The following is a 15864-nucleotide window of genomic DNA, read 5'->3' as shown; positions in this document are numbered from 1 at the left end:
GCAAAATTATACATATTTGAAAAGACCAATTTTGTTAGAGCAGCAATTTTATCTTTTTAAAATAAATATAAGTACTTAATCCGTTATTGGAAAATTAAGTTATCCGTAATAATCAGTTTGGATGGAGCGGCATTGTGAGACCTAAAGAGGATAGTATGGATTCTCAATACAAATGCCCTCAAAGCAATCTTTTTTCTAAACCAAAGTTTAATGTAGACATGTCGCTATCATTTCTACCTCTCAAACAAAAATCTCCTTTTTTATCGTTATGTTCAGAGGACTCAAGGCAAGTTTGAAAAAACGGACGTAAAATAAAGTAAGAGAAACATAGACGTGGTTAAAATTTGTATTCCAAAAATAATTGAATCAACTCAGTTTTGTATGAGAAAAAGGACATAGGCAACGTCAATCTCGTCAATTATAGGAATAATCGTCTATCGTACTAAAACCAGTGCGACGGCAAAAGTTTTTTCAATACCTATTTATCAATTTACTCGCATCTAGCGACAAATCCGTTCTCAATTTCGTTTCGCTTTTCAAGCTAAAAAAAGAAGAGAAATAAAGAAGATTTTTAATCATGAATGTTAAAAGAAGGCTACATATAACGGTTTGAACATATATTCATAGTATTTTTTTTTTAATATGAGCAGCACTTTAAATACAAAACTTGTACATTTTTTACGCTTTGAATACAATACAAGCGTTGACACAACCATACTCTTCTGGAAGATCAAACATACACATTACATATCTACCTACTTAAACTTAAAGTAGATACATCAAATCCATTTATCATCAATTCAATGGGCCACATTTTAGTGAATATACAGTTCGTAAGAGGCCATAAAACTGAGGCTTCAGATTGCAACTGCCAGCTATGGCACTATCCATTCATCAAGGGCTGTTTTTTTATGATAGTATTAACAGAGGTCAGAGTCAAAAACTGGTATAAAGTATTTGGGCCAACTAACGCTTGGGACAATCTAGATTGGCCTTATGACTCAAATTTACTCTAAAGCCGAATATCTGCAACGTTAATTTCTCTGCATAGATCAAAGCTAATCATTTGCGCAAGAACGCTCATTAAACTGTATACTTACCAAACTGTGGTAGTTTTTTTGTCTTATCAACTAAACATTTCCCAATCGCATATTTAAATCTTTACCTCCTTACATTTGAGCAGGTTTGTGGGTTTATGCTCTTAATCTCTCCTAGGCCTGTGCCCAAAAGTGGGACTTTAATAGACCGAGGATAAAGATTATGATGTAATAATCTTATTGTTTAATAATTGAGCGAAACACGTATCATTATTGTAACTAATATCAAACAATTTGATGCGATCTTTGCATTAGAGGTACAAATTACTTAGGCATCGGCAGGAGACATTTTTGTTCCCCAGGGAAAGGATAAAAATGTTTCTGCTCCCACAGCATTATCAACTTTCTGAGTACTTCTCCTATCCAATGAATCCGTCCATCCAGGTGAGGCACGTTACTTTTATCCCTTGACAGGGGGTATAATTTCTGTCTCCTCCTAGCCGTGCTGAGCAGAATTTTAAAGAGTCACGTACATAAGTTCTTTTTTTGTTGTGGAAATCCTATTTTAATTATTTTAAACAAATTTTTTATATATATTAATAGCGTGAAATAGCGGTTTGTACCAGGGGTTCCCAACCTTTTTAAACCCGCGGCATATTAACAACTTTAGAAATGTGTCACGGAGCGCCTGAACCTAGCTTATTTTAATATATGGGTATCTACTGGTTAGTTACGCATAAAAATAAAACCATCACTTTAAAAAAAAAAAAAAATTAACGAATCGTTCAACAAAGAAATAAGAAAAATCAAACGACTATGTGATGGTTGAGCTTGGTGATCTCCGAACAATTTTACAAGCAAGGCAAATTGAATCATTATTGTTGGTCGTTTTTTAAATACAGAAGGTGCACCTCTGTACTTTCTACGGCGCGGCGCCCAGGTTGGGAAGCCCTGGTCTATCCAGATATATCAGCTGACTCTGATACCTCTAGATGGAACCTTAACCAATCTTGTAGTATTATAATAAAGTATACAATACTACTTTCCATAAAAACAAATCGGTGTTGTTAGTTTCTATGCCACATAACTAACATTATTAAATTACCAAATACCTCTAAATTTAACTGATTTTACAGTGGGACCGGAAAACTAATTTTCTAAAACTAATAAGCTGTACTTTCAAAGAACTTCAGTTTAGAACAATTTTATAAGTATTGATCTGTGTTATTCCTTTTTGTTGTAGCTATATTTGGAGAAATCAAAATATATAAAATGCATATAAAAGTGTCGGGGCGGGCAGGATTTGAACTCTCATCTCTCCTGCAAAGACTTGAGTGCTTTGCTAAGTAAGCGGTTCTCATACCATACATGCTGAAATTGTTATATGCCTTTTGAGCAGTACCTAAAGCGACGGCGTTATCTAGAAAAAAAAATGCAGTTTCAGGCAACTTTTCAAAAGTTCCATATTACAATGAGACAATATTAACAAGATGACAAATTGATTTACCATAATTATTTTATGTTATACCTACACTTCGAGGAAATATCATATCACACTACGATTACTGGAGAGATACGGGTTCAAATAAGGCGAGTTCAAATTTTTTATGCATTTCAAATTTATAAATGGGGAATATTTTGTTCCTCTAATGTTCTAATTTTGAAGTTACGATTCCCCTTAGTTTGTTTTTTATTACATCATTTACGTGTACGACACACGTAGTATTTTAGTATTTTAAATGTTTTTTGATCATTATCAGTAATTACTTAACAATATGCGAAGTAATTACTCATAGAGCTGGAATGGCAGTCCCGCACTGGTAAACGCAGCGTTGGTCGACCCCCAACAAGGTGGACAGACGACATTACCTAATCGCGTCGCAGGTAGCCGCTGGATCCAAGCGGCACAAAACCGTGGATTTTGGAACTCCCTACAAAACACCTTTGTCCAGCAGTGGACGTCTGTCGGTTGATATTATGACGACTTAACAATATAAGGTACGTGGTATAGCAATATCAACGAAGAAATTACAGTAAACAAATCATAGTCTGCTACCTACTAAAAATAACACTGTATATTGACTAGCAAACAAAGTTAACATTGTATAAATAAACTTTTATTATTTGGTGCTATACTTTCAAATGAATATTCAATCTTTATTAAATATTAATCAATTTTAAACGCATACAGATAAACTCTCATTAAAGAATAGATCTATAAAAGTCGTGCATCTCTTTCGTACAATATATGGGCGAATATTGTGCGAAAGGGATAGCGCTACATCGGCGCTTTTTAAATCTTTTCTTTAATGACACGAGTTACACCTATCAACATACATAGCTAAGATAAACTTGCGATAAAGGCAGTGGTTAAAATATTATATAGACTGTGTAACATAAGATAAATATTTTTTTTTACAATGTCCTTGTAGGATTTTACTTAATTAATTTCACAACAATATTCCAAAACTGTAATGATTATTATGCTAAATACCCGTTCACCCTCTACGAGAATTTAAATTGTACAATACGAGATTTTAAAAAATCAAAAAAGAATATATATAAAAAAAATTAGAGGAGTTATATAGCGTGAGATATATTTTATTTTCCTTTATAACCTAATTAGAAACTATTTTTAAAATTTCATATAAACATTTTCTAAGTCTATTCGATTAAAAATTGAGTAAAAATTCGAGTATGGCAGTTTTCGTTTTCTCATCAATTCAATTGTACATTATTCATATTATATAATAATACTGTTGTATTTAAAAATTGTTTAAAATTTTATAATATATCAATTATGTAAAAATTATGAAATTTTATAATATCATTACACTATAGGGTTCTCAAATGTGCGCTAACTGACTAAGCAACTATTATTTCTAAATACTTTATAATTAATGTGGAAATTACAATGTGAACTAGGATTTATATGAGTTTAAATATTCACTGAAAAGCACGCACGGAGCCACAGTTAATAACTTAAAAAAATAGACATATAATGTAGTGAGTATGACTCCGCCCTAAAATGTATTTTTTTACAAATCTCCATCTGTCCAAATTTTTTTTTTTTTGTAATAAATCCTCAGTACAATACCGGAGTTAGGAAATCAGCGATGTCAACCAACGTGGGTGCTGTTTATTCTCAATACCAAATGATTATATTCGTTACAAGCCCGCAGAAGCAGCTAGGTGGGTTTATGCTCTAAAATTCTATGAAAGTGGATATCGTTCCGAGGTTTTATCGAACAGCATTATGAACTGTTGGTTATTTATCAAAAAACTAGGGTATAATTTAGAAACCGATTAGGGTATGGGCTTAATAGAAGCTCCATATGCCTAACCGGTTACCCCGCTACCATCTTCGACTGCATCACCACCTACCACCAGCAGGGCTAGCAAAGGCTGCACGGCTAGCATGCGCAGGAAACAATTATATCCCCGGGGAAAGGATAAAAATTTATCCTCTCCCACAGCTTTATCAACTCTCAGAGCACTGGCGCAAATGTGGAAATAACATCCAAATAATATTTGTGTAATAATAAACGGGGATAAACTTCTCCTATTCCATGTTTCCGTGCTGTAGCAGGTGGACACGTTAATAATATCCCCTGCCAGGGGATAGAATCGGGGGTTATAACTTTTATGCCTGTCTGTGCTAGCCCTGCAGGAGACATTACTTAAATCCCCTGACAATCATATAATTAACGTGTCCACCTGCTGAAGTACGGGAACATGGAATAGGAGAAGTTTGCTCCCGTTTATTATTACACATATATTATTTACACTTGTGCGCCAGTGCTCTGACAGTTGATCCAGCTGAGGGGGAAGATACATTTTTATCCTTTCCCCGGAGAGATAAACGTCTCGTGCCCATGCTAGCCAGGCAGGTGAGTCAAGGGCTAACTAGTAGTGGAATAAAAAAAAAGTCATATCAAGTGTGCGATAAAATACATTGAGACAAAAGTCATAAGTAGTTTGAAAATAGCACCGCGCGTACATGTTAGTGAGTTAATTCGTAGTAAATATTAAATTAATTTAATTCCTTTGCTAGTATCTTATTACATTTGACTAATATATAACTACGAAAACTTTTGTGATAACCTATTAAGCACTCCATACAAATGTATCGCTAATATAATCTTCATTAAACACAACTTTAATATAATTTGAGATTAACTAGCAATTCTAAACATGAGATCGTTATCATAAACAGTCTTAAAATAATTATTCTACGCTGAACCTAAAGGTGGAGTTTCGAGTCAATGGCACCGCGTCAATGATAAAAAGTTAGCGAAGCTATGACGTCACTAAAGTCCCTTTTTGCTATATATTTGTTACTACGACGGTGTAGTATGTCGACATTTATGCTGGCTTTTGTCGTCAGAAGCAGAATCATTGACGAGGGTGTCTTTCGTCACTGAAGTGACGATACTGCTGCATGGCGGCGTATGTCGTCAGACGCAATGACACTGACGCAGGTGTGGGTCCACCTCGAAGGATAATTTAAATTAGACCTTGCCTTGTTCAGGTCGTCTATGCCCAATAATGGACCCTCATTTTATCCAGAAATCTCCCAAATACGTTATAAATAACGACACAAGATTTTAATAATCTGTAGTCGAAGAAAACAAAATTATTCTATCCACGGAGACGAAAAGAATTATCAATAAGAGAAGTCAAAAATAAACGAGATTACAACCTCATGTAACATCTCCTAACGTCGAGTAGGTCGGTACACCGATCTAAGTAATTACTATATCTACTGCTCCGGATATTTTGTGTTTTGATTATAATCAAATCTATATAAAAAACTTTTGGGATACGATAAGTTGGGAAAAATATCAAAAAAGAAAAAACAGTTCCACGACTGTTATTTATGAAAAGAACACATGACAAAATAAAAAATCTTCATAACCTTACACGCGTGACAGGTATGTGTCACACCTGGCTCGGTCTAATGGAAACAATCCTTTATTCGATGTGAAAATAGATAGTTTAGATTTTAACTTAATTAACGTCAAATCAATACTTTATGTTATGGTAAAAGGTAACAAAGCATCATTTACAAACGTATAATTAACATTTCAATACATTTGCTTGTAAAGTTTAACCTTCGTTAAATCTTTAAAGTTTTCTGTTAATTTTTTACTCACACTAAATATTACCGTAGTTTGTGCGATAGTTTTTACAAGTGCATAAAGTAAAAGCAGACAAGTAATAACCATGGTACGAGCAAACGTATTGAGAATATTAAAACAAGAACAATATATCTAAAACAAATCTAATTGTTTTAGATATATTAAATATTGGGTATTAATTGGGTATTAACCAATAAAACTAAATATCAAACAGGGAAGCTTAACATTAAATTGCATTCTTTGAGCTTTAGTTTTGTTGTAAGTGAATTATTTTTGGTCCATAAAATATACAAACTAATCCATACAAAAAACTGCTTTTTTCGTATGACGACTTTTTTATCGCTTTGAACGGCGGACCTTTCAATGAAAATGTGTGCTTTACTAAAACCTAAAAATCTTGGCTATAAAGAAGATATTGTGTATGTATTTCAAAAATAAATTAATTAATAAATACGTTTTTTTAATTAATATACGTCACTCTCTCTCGCGTAATGGAAAATAAAAATGATAGTTTAAGTTTGATAAAAAAAACGAATACCTAAAGATTTAAAATGTTTTCCCATATGTCATACGCCGGTAAAACACTAAATTATTATGACTGCACCAAAATCATCATTTTATTAACTACATTACCCTCCCGTAGTCGGGTAATAAAAAAGTATACACACAAAAAGACACTAACCAAATACCGTCTCAACATCTTTATGAGGTAATCTTTAGGCAATATTTAAAAAATTATACATAATATAGCTAGAAGAATGACTGGAAACAATGATAGACGGACGCAAACGGTTTGCATTCGCTGTAGGGTATTTCTTACACCGAATTAATAAATTATTTTAACGAGGTCGCCGTTCTAAGTCGAACCAAAAGCCACCGTGTATTTTTGTATATTATAATACTTATGAAATGAAGATGCCTAGTCTTGATCTATATCTTTCTCATTATCATTAGGTGTACCGTTAGGGTGACCAAAAGTGACAGTACCGTTTGGTAAGCTGGGCATATTGGCCTGCGGTCCGCCGAGGAACGACGTGAATGTGGTGTCCCTACTCATCGGCGGTTCGAGGCCTTCGGACAGCGGTATACAGTCCAACGTCGGTACTGTGTATTCCCTGAAAAATGAACAGATTATAAAAAAAAAGAATATACTTCATGTAACTAAAATATCTATATATAATTATCAGCACTTCAACATATTGACGTCCAGTGGGTCTTTGACGTCCAATGCTGGGTCTTTTGAAGGGAGTTCGAAAATCTACGGTCCTGGGCCGACCAACGCTGCGTTAAGCAGCGCGAGTCGCCATTCCAGCACCTTGGGACCACAACGTCCATCGGTTACAGCCTCGCTGAGATATTTAGTATTACGGTAATTTTATAAAGAGGGTACATAATTAAACTTTTGATAACAATAAATTTATATTGGCTAGATGTTTTATTAAATTGATTAGGGTTTTTTACAAAAACGCTTATAATTTTTATCCAATTAATAAATAGTTTCCAAGAAACAATTAAAATTATATTTGACTAGCTTACCCAGCCCGCTTCACCGGGCTAGATTTTGCTTTATTTTATTTTAATAATAAACTTACATCACTAAATTTTTAATAAAAGCTGTATTTGACAGTTCAAAAATAGGAGTCCGATCGTCACCAATGTTTACAGGATTACTCGCCAGGTCTATCAGGAGATTCCCTGAAAGTTTCATTGAAATCGGTTCAGCCGTTTCGGAGCCTATACGAAACATACCCACACACTTTCTCTTTTATATATATAGATTAAAAACCAATATTCATGACATTGAGTTGGTGGGTATTTTGATATAAATACGGGTGCATTTTCGATACAATTCGGTCCCACATGGAGTCGAACGATGCAAAGATACCTTCCTGTGTCTTAGTCGTTTATCATTAGGTATCACTAGTTCCTTTACTAACTAGAAACGGACATAAATTAGTGATATCTGCATATCGTCTGAGATAAATACAGAAATCCTTTGTGGGGATGGGTATATGCTTTTATAACATGATACCGAAGGTAATATTAGATCTACCTTTACCTAAGTTTAAACAATATATTAAAACACATTTACCAAATCGTGATTACTACACGATTGATGAATTCATTAACGACAAGGCTGCTGAGAAGCAGGCCACTCCGCTCACATTTATTCCGTTACACGTTGTATACAACTTCCATAGATGAAAGGTCGGACTCCGGTCCCCGAGCACGAATACCCGCAGGGTGGTTACGTATCCTTTGCGAAAGGCGTAAATCTGGCAATCTTCAGCGGTCAAAGGTCACTTTTGTATTTTTTTTTGTATGCAAGATAGGAAATCACCCTGCTGCTCGGAGGAAGACCTTCATATTGTTGCGGTATACAACGTCTCCCGTGCAGGTATAACTTACATAGAGACGTTGTCCTGCGATTGCACGGAGTCGTTGATCAGTTGCGGCAACAGTGCGGGCGCGGGAGGAGAGGTTGAGCGTGCGCTGAACAGGAATACCCCCACCATCGCTAGCAGATACGACAGGAAGTACAGCGCGTGGAACTGGGGGCGAATTTTTTTTTTTTTTTAGAGTTACCCTTCTGCAATCTTATCTTGTTAGGAATTTGAGTGACTGTTCTTATAAACGATATCCTGAAAATATATTTATATTATGAAAAGTAAATTATGAATTGATTTCCGCAAAGTAACGCCTGCTTCTATCCATTACTATCCGATATCCCTTATCTAATTTTTCCCTGACCTATTTCGGCCACGGTGAGATCTTCAGTGATTTTCCAATTACAATGACGTCCATTTTAATAGAAAACACAATACTGTTTTTTTTTGTTTTCTTTAATATTTATAGCAGGCAAACTAGCAAGAGGGCCACTTAATGTAAAGTGATCATCGACGCCTATGAACATCTGTAGCACCAGATGCGCCACCTATGCGTTTCCGGCTTTTAAGGAGTTTTTCTTATCATATGTTTTGGAGGGAACACATTAGATATGCACCATTAGACCAATAAAAAAAAATTAACTGTATTATTGGCCTAGTCAGTTAAAAGGACGTGGAGTAACATATCCTCCTTTTATCCCAAGACAACAAATATTTCATACAGAATTTGTAAAAAAAAGCAGACAGAAAAAAATATATGTTGAAATACAATACCTTAAACTGGAATATGTACATCCCAGCGATCAACGTATAATAATCCGCAGACAAAAACGACAAATGCAATATAATAGCGCCAGCTTCTTTCAGCATGAAGCTCTGCAATATTTGAAACACTGTCTGAACTCCACAGTAGCTTCCCAGCTGAGCAATTGTATCAAACTCGTACCAGTTAAAAGTCAAAAGCTCTTCAAAGTCTAGCAAAAATGTCTGAGTACACGACAAGATGCTGCCAATAAAGCCAAGTACAGCAAGGTATTCAGCACATGAGTGCGTCCTGAGCATTATTTCTTGGAGTACAGTGACTACAGCATACAGCAGTGATCCTCCTAGACAAAGCATGTCTCCAACAAGTTGGTTTTTTCCTGTAACAATATATATGCTTAATTTGAATGTGTTATTATGAAAAAGGATTTTTATAAATTTAGCATTATTTTGAAAACCTTTGTGAAAAATCGAAATTGACCAAATTATGTTTTTTTTGAGCAACGGCCGGCAAAAATTGTATGAAATTTCATATCTGTTGTGGTTTAAAGGCCAAATGAAAGACATAGTAAACTCATATCTGTTGTGTAATTTAAAAATGTAATGATCTTTTACTGTGAAACCTAGCAACCAAAAAGGTAAGTTATCAAAAGTTTTATCAAAAATTTCGAACTGATTTGCAAAAATAAAGCTGTTTATTGAAATTAAAAACAAATTAACACTTTAACGAAGAATAAATGAGGTAGCTGAAAGTGTAATCGCTGTAGTAATGTACTATTTACTGAGTCTTAGCTAACATTCATACATTTATTAACATAACTTAAATCTTAATTCTATATTTAGCCTTAAATTAATGCAATAAATAAGGTACCAATTTTACAAAATAATTTTTTGTTTTATAGTTTGTTTTAAAGTTAAAATTGAAAAGTAAAAGATATATTTCAGGTTTTATGAAAATACCATGTATTGAAACTTTATTTGTTAGAATATACTAGACTTTGGAAATATCAGACTGATTAATAATAAAAAAAGTTTCATTTGATACCCGTCTCGACAGAGGAATGACATATTTATAGCACTCTCTTGATTGAAACACAAATTTGTATTAGAAATTTGTACACAGACTGTGTAGTGTTATCATTCATTCGTTCATCGCGAAGAAGTCTTACCATCAGTAGGAGCACCCTCAACGTCGGCCCATACAACGCAGACTACTGCCATCAGTCCCAGTGTAGCGCCTGCCACATGCGCCACTCCCAGCCTCTGCCCTCGCCACGCGCCACCTACCAGCGCGGCACCCACCCCACTGCACGCAAGCAGCTGTCAGCTTAATACAGATGTGAAGCGCTGTGACAACACTAGAAGCCAACTCGCTTCAACATCTAGAGTACAGGCTATCAGAATCAACCACCATTTTCTGTAAAGAAAAATGTAAATAACCTATCAAAATGGATGGTGAAATTGCTATACAAATTTTGATTATTTATATAAATAAATAAAAGTTGTAATAATTCCTTTAATCTTATATATATAGGAACCTTAGTGTGAAATTTTCACAAATGTAGAGTAATTATTTGAAAACTGCATTGAACAATAGTTTTTGTTTTGAAGCAATAATAGCCAAGTCATTTCCCATTTTTCCCCCATTCAATCCCCTGCATGTGTATCACTTAACATTTTTGAGTTATTTGCGTTTTTATTTTAAAAATTCAGACATCAATTGATTTACCAGTCAAGTAAAATATTGTGAGGGAACCTAAATACCTTAAAGTTCTCCATAATGTTCTAAAAGGTGTGTAAAATCCACCAATCTGCTCTTGGCCAGTATGGTGGACTAATGCCTAAACCTGAGAGGAGACTAGTGACCTGTACTGGGACTGTAACAGGATGATGAGGATGAGAGTTGTCTATGAATACAGAGATGATATGATGTCAGAGAAAAGAGGACCTAATTAACATGAATTTAGAAGTTAAATTCAACTACACTACTACAGCTACTGCTGCTACAGGAATTACTATCCATAGCAATGTCACATATACAAGGGTTTTTTTTCTTGTTTGTTACCATGTTGTCTCAAACTTTGCATAAATATTAATGAAATTTTGTACAAAATATGGGCATAGCATACCTTTAATCTCAAAAAGCAACAAGGTTTAGTACCTGGTAGATTTAAAAATACATACATCATCGCTGGTAAAAGCAGCAGAGTGTGATACATTTTAATGTAATCCAATTTAGATAGAATTGTTTCTGAAAACTGAAAAGCTTATAACAAAATGATTGATTACTTACTTGGACAGCTTCTTTAGCCCAGTACAAAGTAATGATGGAGTAAATAAGATGAACAGAGCCGCATATGGGATGACAAGCTGCGCGGTTGTGGGAAACTGCCACGTAGCACTCTGGAGTAAAGTGGTAAGTATGCACTTCCCACTGAGCAAGAGAGATAACACTTGGCCCAAGAGGATGCTACGCCATACTTTCCTGAAAGTTTCACTATAATTTTAGTATGTTGTAACATACACTGTAATAAGTTTATATGAACTGAGGAATTTAGTCTGTACTGTTATTACATAGTAAAAATAAAAATAGTAACTTTTTGTTTTTTGTTATTGTGACATACTTTTGTATACAAAATATGAAATCACTAACCAAAATAAACCAGCTATGCACCCTTTTATTTTAACATAACTAACCTCAGCATAAATTGTATGTATTTTAACTAGCTAGTTTTGGGAAATTTGAGGCCTTATAAACAACTGTGGCAAATGTCTGAAATGAAATGTCCTGTTGATCCCAAAAAGACTAAAAAAAAATGCAACTATCCAACATTTGTCTTCAGCTGACATTTGACTACTTTGGTCACATTACTAGCAAAATGCCAGCCGCACAGTGCAGAAAAGCTTATGATCACTTATAAGTTTAAAAGAAAGAGACAGCCATAGCCCAAGACTGGATAGGACCAGCTAGGAGCAACAATCCTCTATCTTGAGGCAATGATGCAAGAATAAAGAAGAAGTCTGTTTTAGTGTAACTATTGCAATGCTTATGACACATTCATTTGTATATAAATGTCTCAAAACTACCTAAATAGGCTTTGGAGCTATCCATTTAGCTACATCCAATTTTGCTCATTCTCAACTAGCTTAAACTGTACATAACCTTACACCAGAGTGTTGGATGTGTGTTGGTAATGTAAGATAAATAAATCTTCCAACAATAAAACAAGAAGGAATATAGTTTTAAATCTTTTAAAAAGTATAGTAAGTTGTAAGCAATGACCTGTTTCAATAATAACAAACTTGCTGTAGTAATATGAATGATTTCAATGAAATACGATACAGCCAGCTTGCATTCTAAGATACCAACCAGTTTTTCTGAAAAATCTTAGTAGTTTCAATTGAACTAATCAGCTACCAAATAGTTGAAGATTTCGGTATCTTAGAAGCTAACTATATTGTATATGTATCAAGATGAAATCGGGGAGAGCAAGAGTTCCATTATAAGCACTAGGAAATGCAAACACTGGTTGTAGTACAATGCAAATTAGTACAAACCATCGACCCAGTTCCGAAAAATAATTTTCGACTTTCTCACTAAAATTAACGTTCTCCATGACTGTAATGTTATTGTTTTGTAGAACTGTGTTTAGGATATTGTAGAAAGAAATAAATTCCAATTATAAGTGAAGAAAATATGCAAATATTCCATTTTAAACAACAATAGAATTTGGGCGTTCAAAAAAGCATAACATTTATTTTATTTTGACCACAGACTATAAAATTGACCGCAACTGTCAGGCTGTCACTATGCCAAAGAGAATATACTACATGTAAACAGCTCGACTGGGGTAAACGGAGAGGTCCTATCAAAGACTACAGTAGCCGCAGAATTGAGCTTATCCTTTATTGTTTCGATGACAGAATTAATGTTTGTCTGCATTATTTTGTAGTCTTTGTTGTGGTGTATGGACTATGGTGAGAAGGCCTTAAAGGACTTGAATCCATGGCCGTAAACTATATTTAAAAAAAAAACTTTGGTTAGAGTTTATAATTAATTAGAATAAAAACAACAACAAGGTGACGATAGTTTTATTATTTGCTAAAAGAACGAAATACCTATAAATTAAATAAGGCCGTATCTTAATATATAATTTCACATAATATCCAAGTTAAACTGCAGCCATGGGAGACGGTATGTTTTTAACTCTTTTCACAACTTCGCTGGTTTGTAACTCATAACTGTTTTTAACTTTTTTTTTTTTAGAGGATGTAATACGTAGAAGACTCCTAATTGATGGAGATGGTACTGGAGATGATAGGAGACTGAATGTTTTATTAAAAACGTTCATAAAATGGTGTGCAGATGAAAAAATGGAGGAGAGGTTATAATTAGTTTTTTTTCACATATTTTCGAACCTTAACTTGCATGATACCGGTTTTATCAGGCTTTTTAAAGATATAGACACGTACTAAAAACTGCCACCACGGTGAAAAACAGCTACTAAAAATGTTTTTATATACATTTCGTATGCAAATAATAAGTCTTGCTTTCATTTTTCAGTAAAGCAACACATGACAGAATGCTGGCCCAACTTGCTCAATGCGAATTTGCAGTCACAAAATCTCAGTTGGGTTCAGAGATGATGGCTGCGGAACTCCAAAGCTATGAGTCTTTATCCAAAATACTAGAGAATGGTATAGAAGTTGCTAAGGGTAACATTGAAAAGAGTAAAGCGGATTTCGCACAGGCGAAAACTGTAAGAAAGAATCGCATAGAATATGATGTTCTAGCAAAAGTTATAAGCGAACAGCCCGATAGGAAAGAGACCTTAGACCGACTAAGTTTATTAAAAACAGAACTGGGTAGTTTAGAGGCAACTAAACAACAACTAGAAAGTAGATTGTCTTTAAGGAAAAAGCAATTTCATGTGTTGGTGACTTCGATACATCAGCTGCAAGCTTTGTTGGATGAACCTGATGATATGGATAATATTTCTGAAGATATTGAAATGATATGAAAAATATGTTTGCCTAGTACATTTGTTTTTTTTTTTGTAAAATATATCTAAGAAAGCATCCATTGTGTAAAAACTTATTTGTATGTAAACCATTGTCACTTTATATTATTAAGTACTTATATGAGTCATCATAGCCCATTGAAAGATTTAATGTGGGTGCCAGGCTTAACTGGTTAATGTGTCCATCTGCTTAACTTGCTCTTCAATGTGCGCTTTTACCACAAAGTAAGGATCTCAAAGAAGGTCTCTCGTCTTAGAAAAAGTCATATAATAATCGTCTTATTAAGACAATTGCTCTGTCCCGCAGTAATTGTTTTACGAGCACTAAGTGGGAAGATGATATAAAATGAAACATATCTCCAGTATAAGTTATTAAAAACTTAAGGATAGGCATTGTAAATGTTATAAAATACCGAAAGTTTTTATAACTCATATAGCACGGCTAGCATGGGCAGGAGAAAATGACATCCCTGGGGAAACTATAAAAATTTATCTTTTCCCACACAAAAATTTATCAACTCTCATTTAACTGGCGCACAATTGGAAATAATATATGTGTAATTAAAATCTGGGGAAAACTTCTCCTATTCCATGTTCCCGTGCGTGACCAGGTGGACACGTTAATTATATCCTGTCAAAGTCAAAAATATCTTTATTCAAGTAGGCCCACAGGTGGCACTTTTGATGCGTACATAAGAATTACACGGTAGTGAGATGATGGCGATTACCACATTCGTAAACTTAAAACTAAAGCTACGAGGGTTCCAAACGCGTCCCGGTCTTAGAAGAAGCCCACAACAAACTTAGCCGGGTGTTTTTTTTTTTTTTTTTTTGTTATCGCCATCTCTCAATGTCATTTTAAATTATTAGAAGAGCAACCTGGTTAGAGCAATAATTTACACCCAAGCTTTTTTATCGTTTACGTAGTCCTTTATACTATAATAGGACTTTTCTATAAGCTTACGTTTAATACAAACTTTGAACTTTTTAAGAGACATCTCCAAGATGTCAATTGGTAGTTTATTGTAGAATTGTATGCAATTTCCTTTAAACGAATTATGAATTTTATGTAACCTAGTATATTGCACTGTAAGTTTATTCTTACTTCTAATGTTTAAATTATTGCAGTCACATTTTTTCTTAAATTTAGAAATGTTTTTATGAACGTACATTAAATTTTCAAATATGTACTGACTATACACTGTCATTATTTTAAAATCTTTAAATTTATCTCTCAATGACTCTCTCGGACCCATTTTGTAGATAGAACGAACAACCCTCTTCTGCAGCACGAAAATAGTGCTAATATCAGCAGCATTCATCATCATCATCACATCAACCGATAGACGTCCACTGCTGGACATAGGTCTTTTGTAGGGAGTTCCAAGTTCCACGATTCTGAGCCGCTTGGATCCAACGGCTACCTGCGACGCGCTTAATGTCGTCTGTCCACCTCGTTGGGGGTCGACCAACGCTGCGCTTACCAGTACGGGGCTGCCATTCCAGCACCTTGGGA

General features: G+C 34.5%; 2 protein-coding genes across 2 annotated transcripts; one reads left to right on the top strand and one right to left on the bottom strand.

Annotated features, from left to right (window-relative positions):
• Positions 1–6708: 6708 nt before the first annotated feature.
• Positions 6709–13057, bottom strand: LOC120629884 (solute carrier family 35 member F1-like). The gene is made up of 5 exons (XM_039898961.1): positions 12886–13057; positions 10497–10633; positions 9340–9707; positions 8588–8730; positions 6709–7293 (listed from the first exon to the last, which is right to left on the bottom strand). The coding sequence occupies exons 1-5, from the start codon at positions 12942–12944 to the stop codon at positions 7098–7100; spliced, it is 903 nt and encodes a 300-aa protein (XP_039754895.1). The 5' UTR covers positions 12945–13057; the 3' UTR covers positions 6709–7097.
• A 310-nt stretch (positions 13058–13367) lies between these two features.
• On the top strand, positions 13368–14408 carry LOC120629834 (THO complex subunit 7 homolog). The gene is made up of 3 exons (XM_039898891.1): positions 13368–13522; positions 13595–13712; positions 13892–14408. Exons 1-3 carry the CDS (start codon positions 13513–13515, stop codon positions 14346–14348), a joined length of 585 nt encoding a protein of 194 aa, XP_039754825.1. The 5' UTR covers positions 13368–13512; the 3' UTR covers positions 14349–14408.
• Positions 14409–15864: the final 1456 nt, after the last annotated feature.

This window comes from Pararge aegeria, chromosome 15 (assembly GCF_905163445.1).
Source record: "Pararge aegeria chromosome 15, ilParAegt1.1, whole genome shotgun sequence".
NCBI classification, from domain to species: Eukaryota; Metazoa; Arthropoda; class Insecta; order Lepidoptera; family Nymphalidae; genus Pararge; species Pararge aegeria.
The sequence above is the reverse complement of the archived record's forward strand: the minus strand, read 5'-3'. Positions and strand labels throughout refer to the sequence as shown.

Coding starts and splice junctions, on each gene's coding strand:
- LOC120629884 (XM_039898961.1), bottom strand. CDS start 12,944: ATGGAGAACGTTAATTTTAGTGAGAAAGTCGAAAATTATTTTTCGGAA. Junction 8,731..9,339: donor TGTACATATTCCAGTTTAAG/GTATTGTATTTC, acceptor ATTCGCCCCCAG/TTCCACGCGCTGTACTTCCT. Junction 7,294..8,587: donor TCGCAGGACAACGTCTCTAT/GTAAGTTATACC, acceptor TTCATTTTTCAG/GGAATACACAGTACCGACGT.
- LOC120629834 (XM_039898891.1), top strand. Junction 13,713..13,891: donor GATGAAAAAATGGAGGAGAG/GTTATAATTAGT, acceptor TTCATTTTTCAG/TAAAGCAACACATGACAGAA.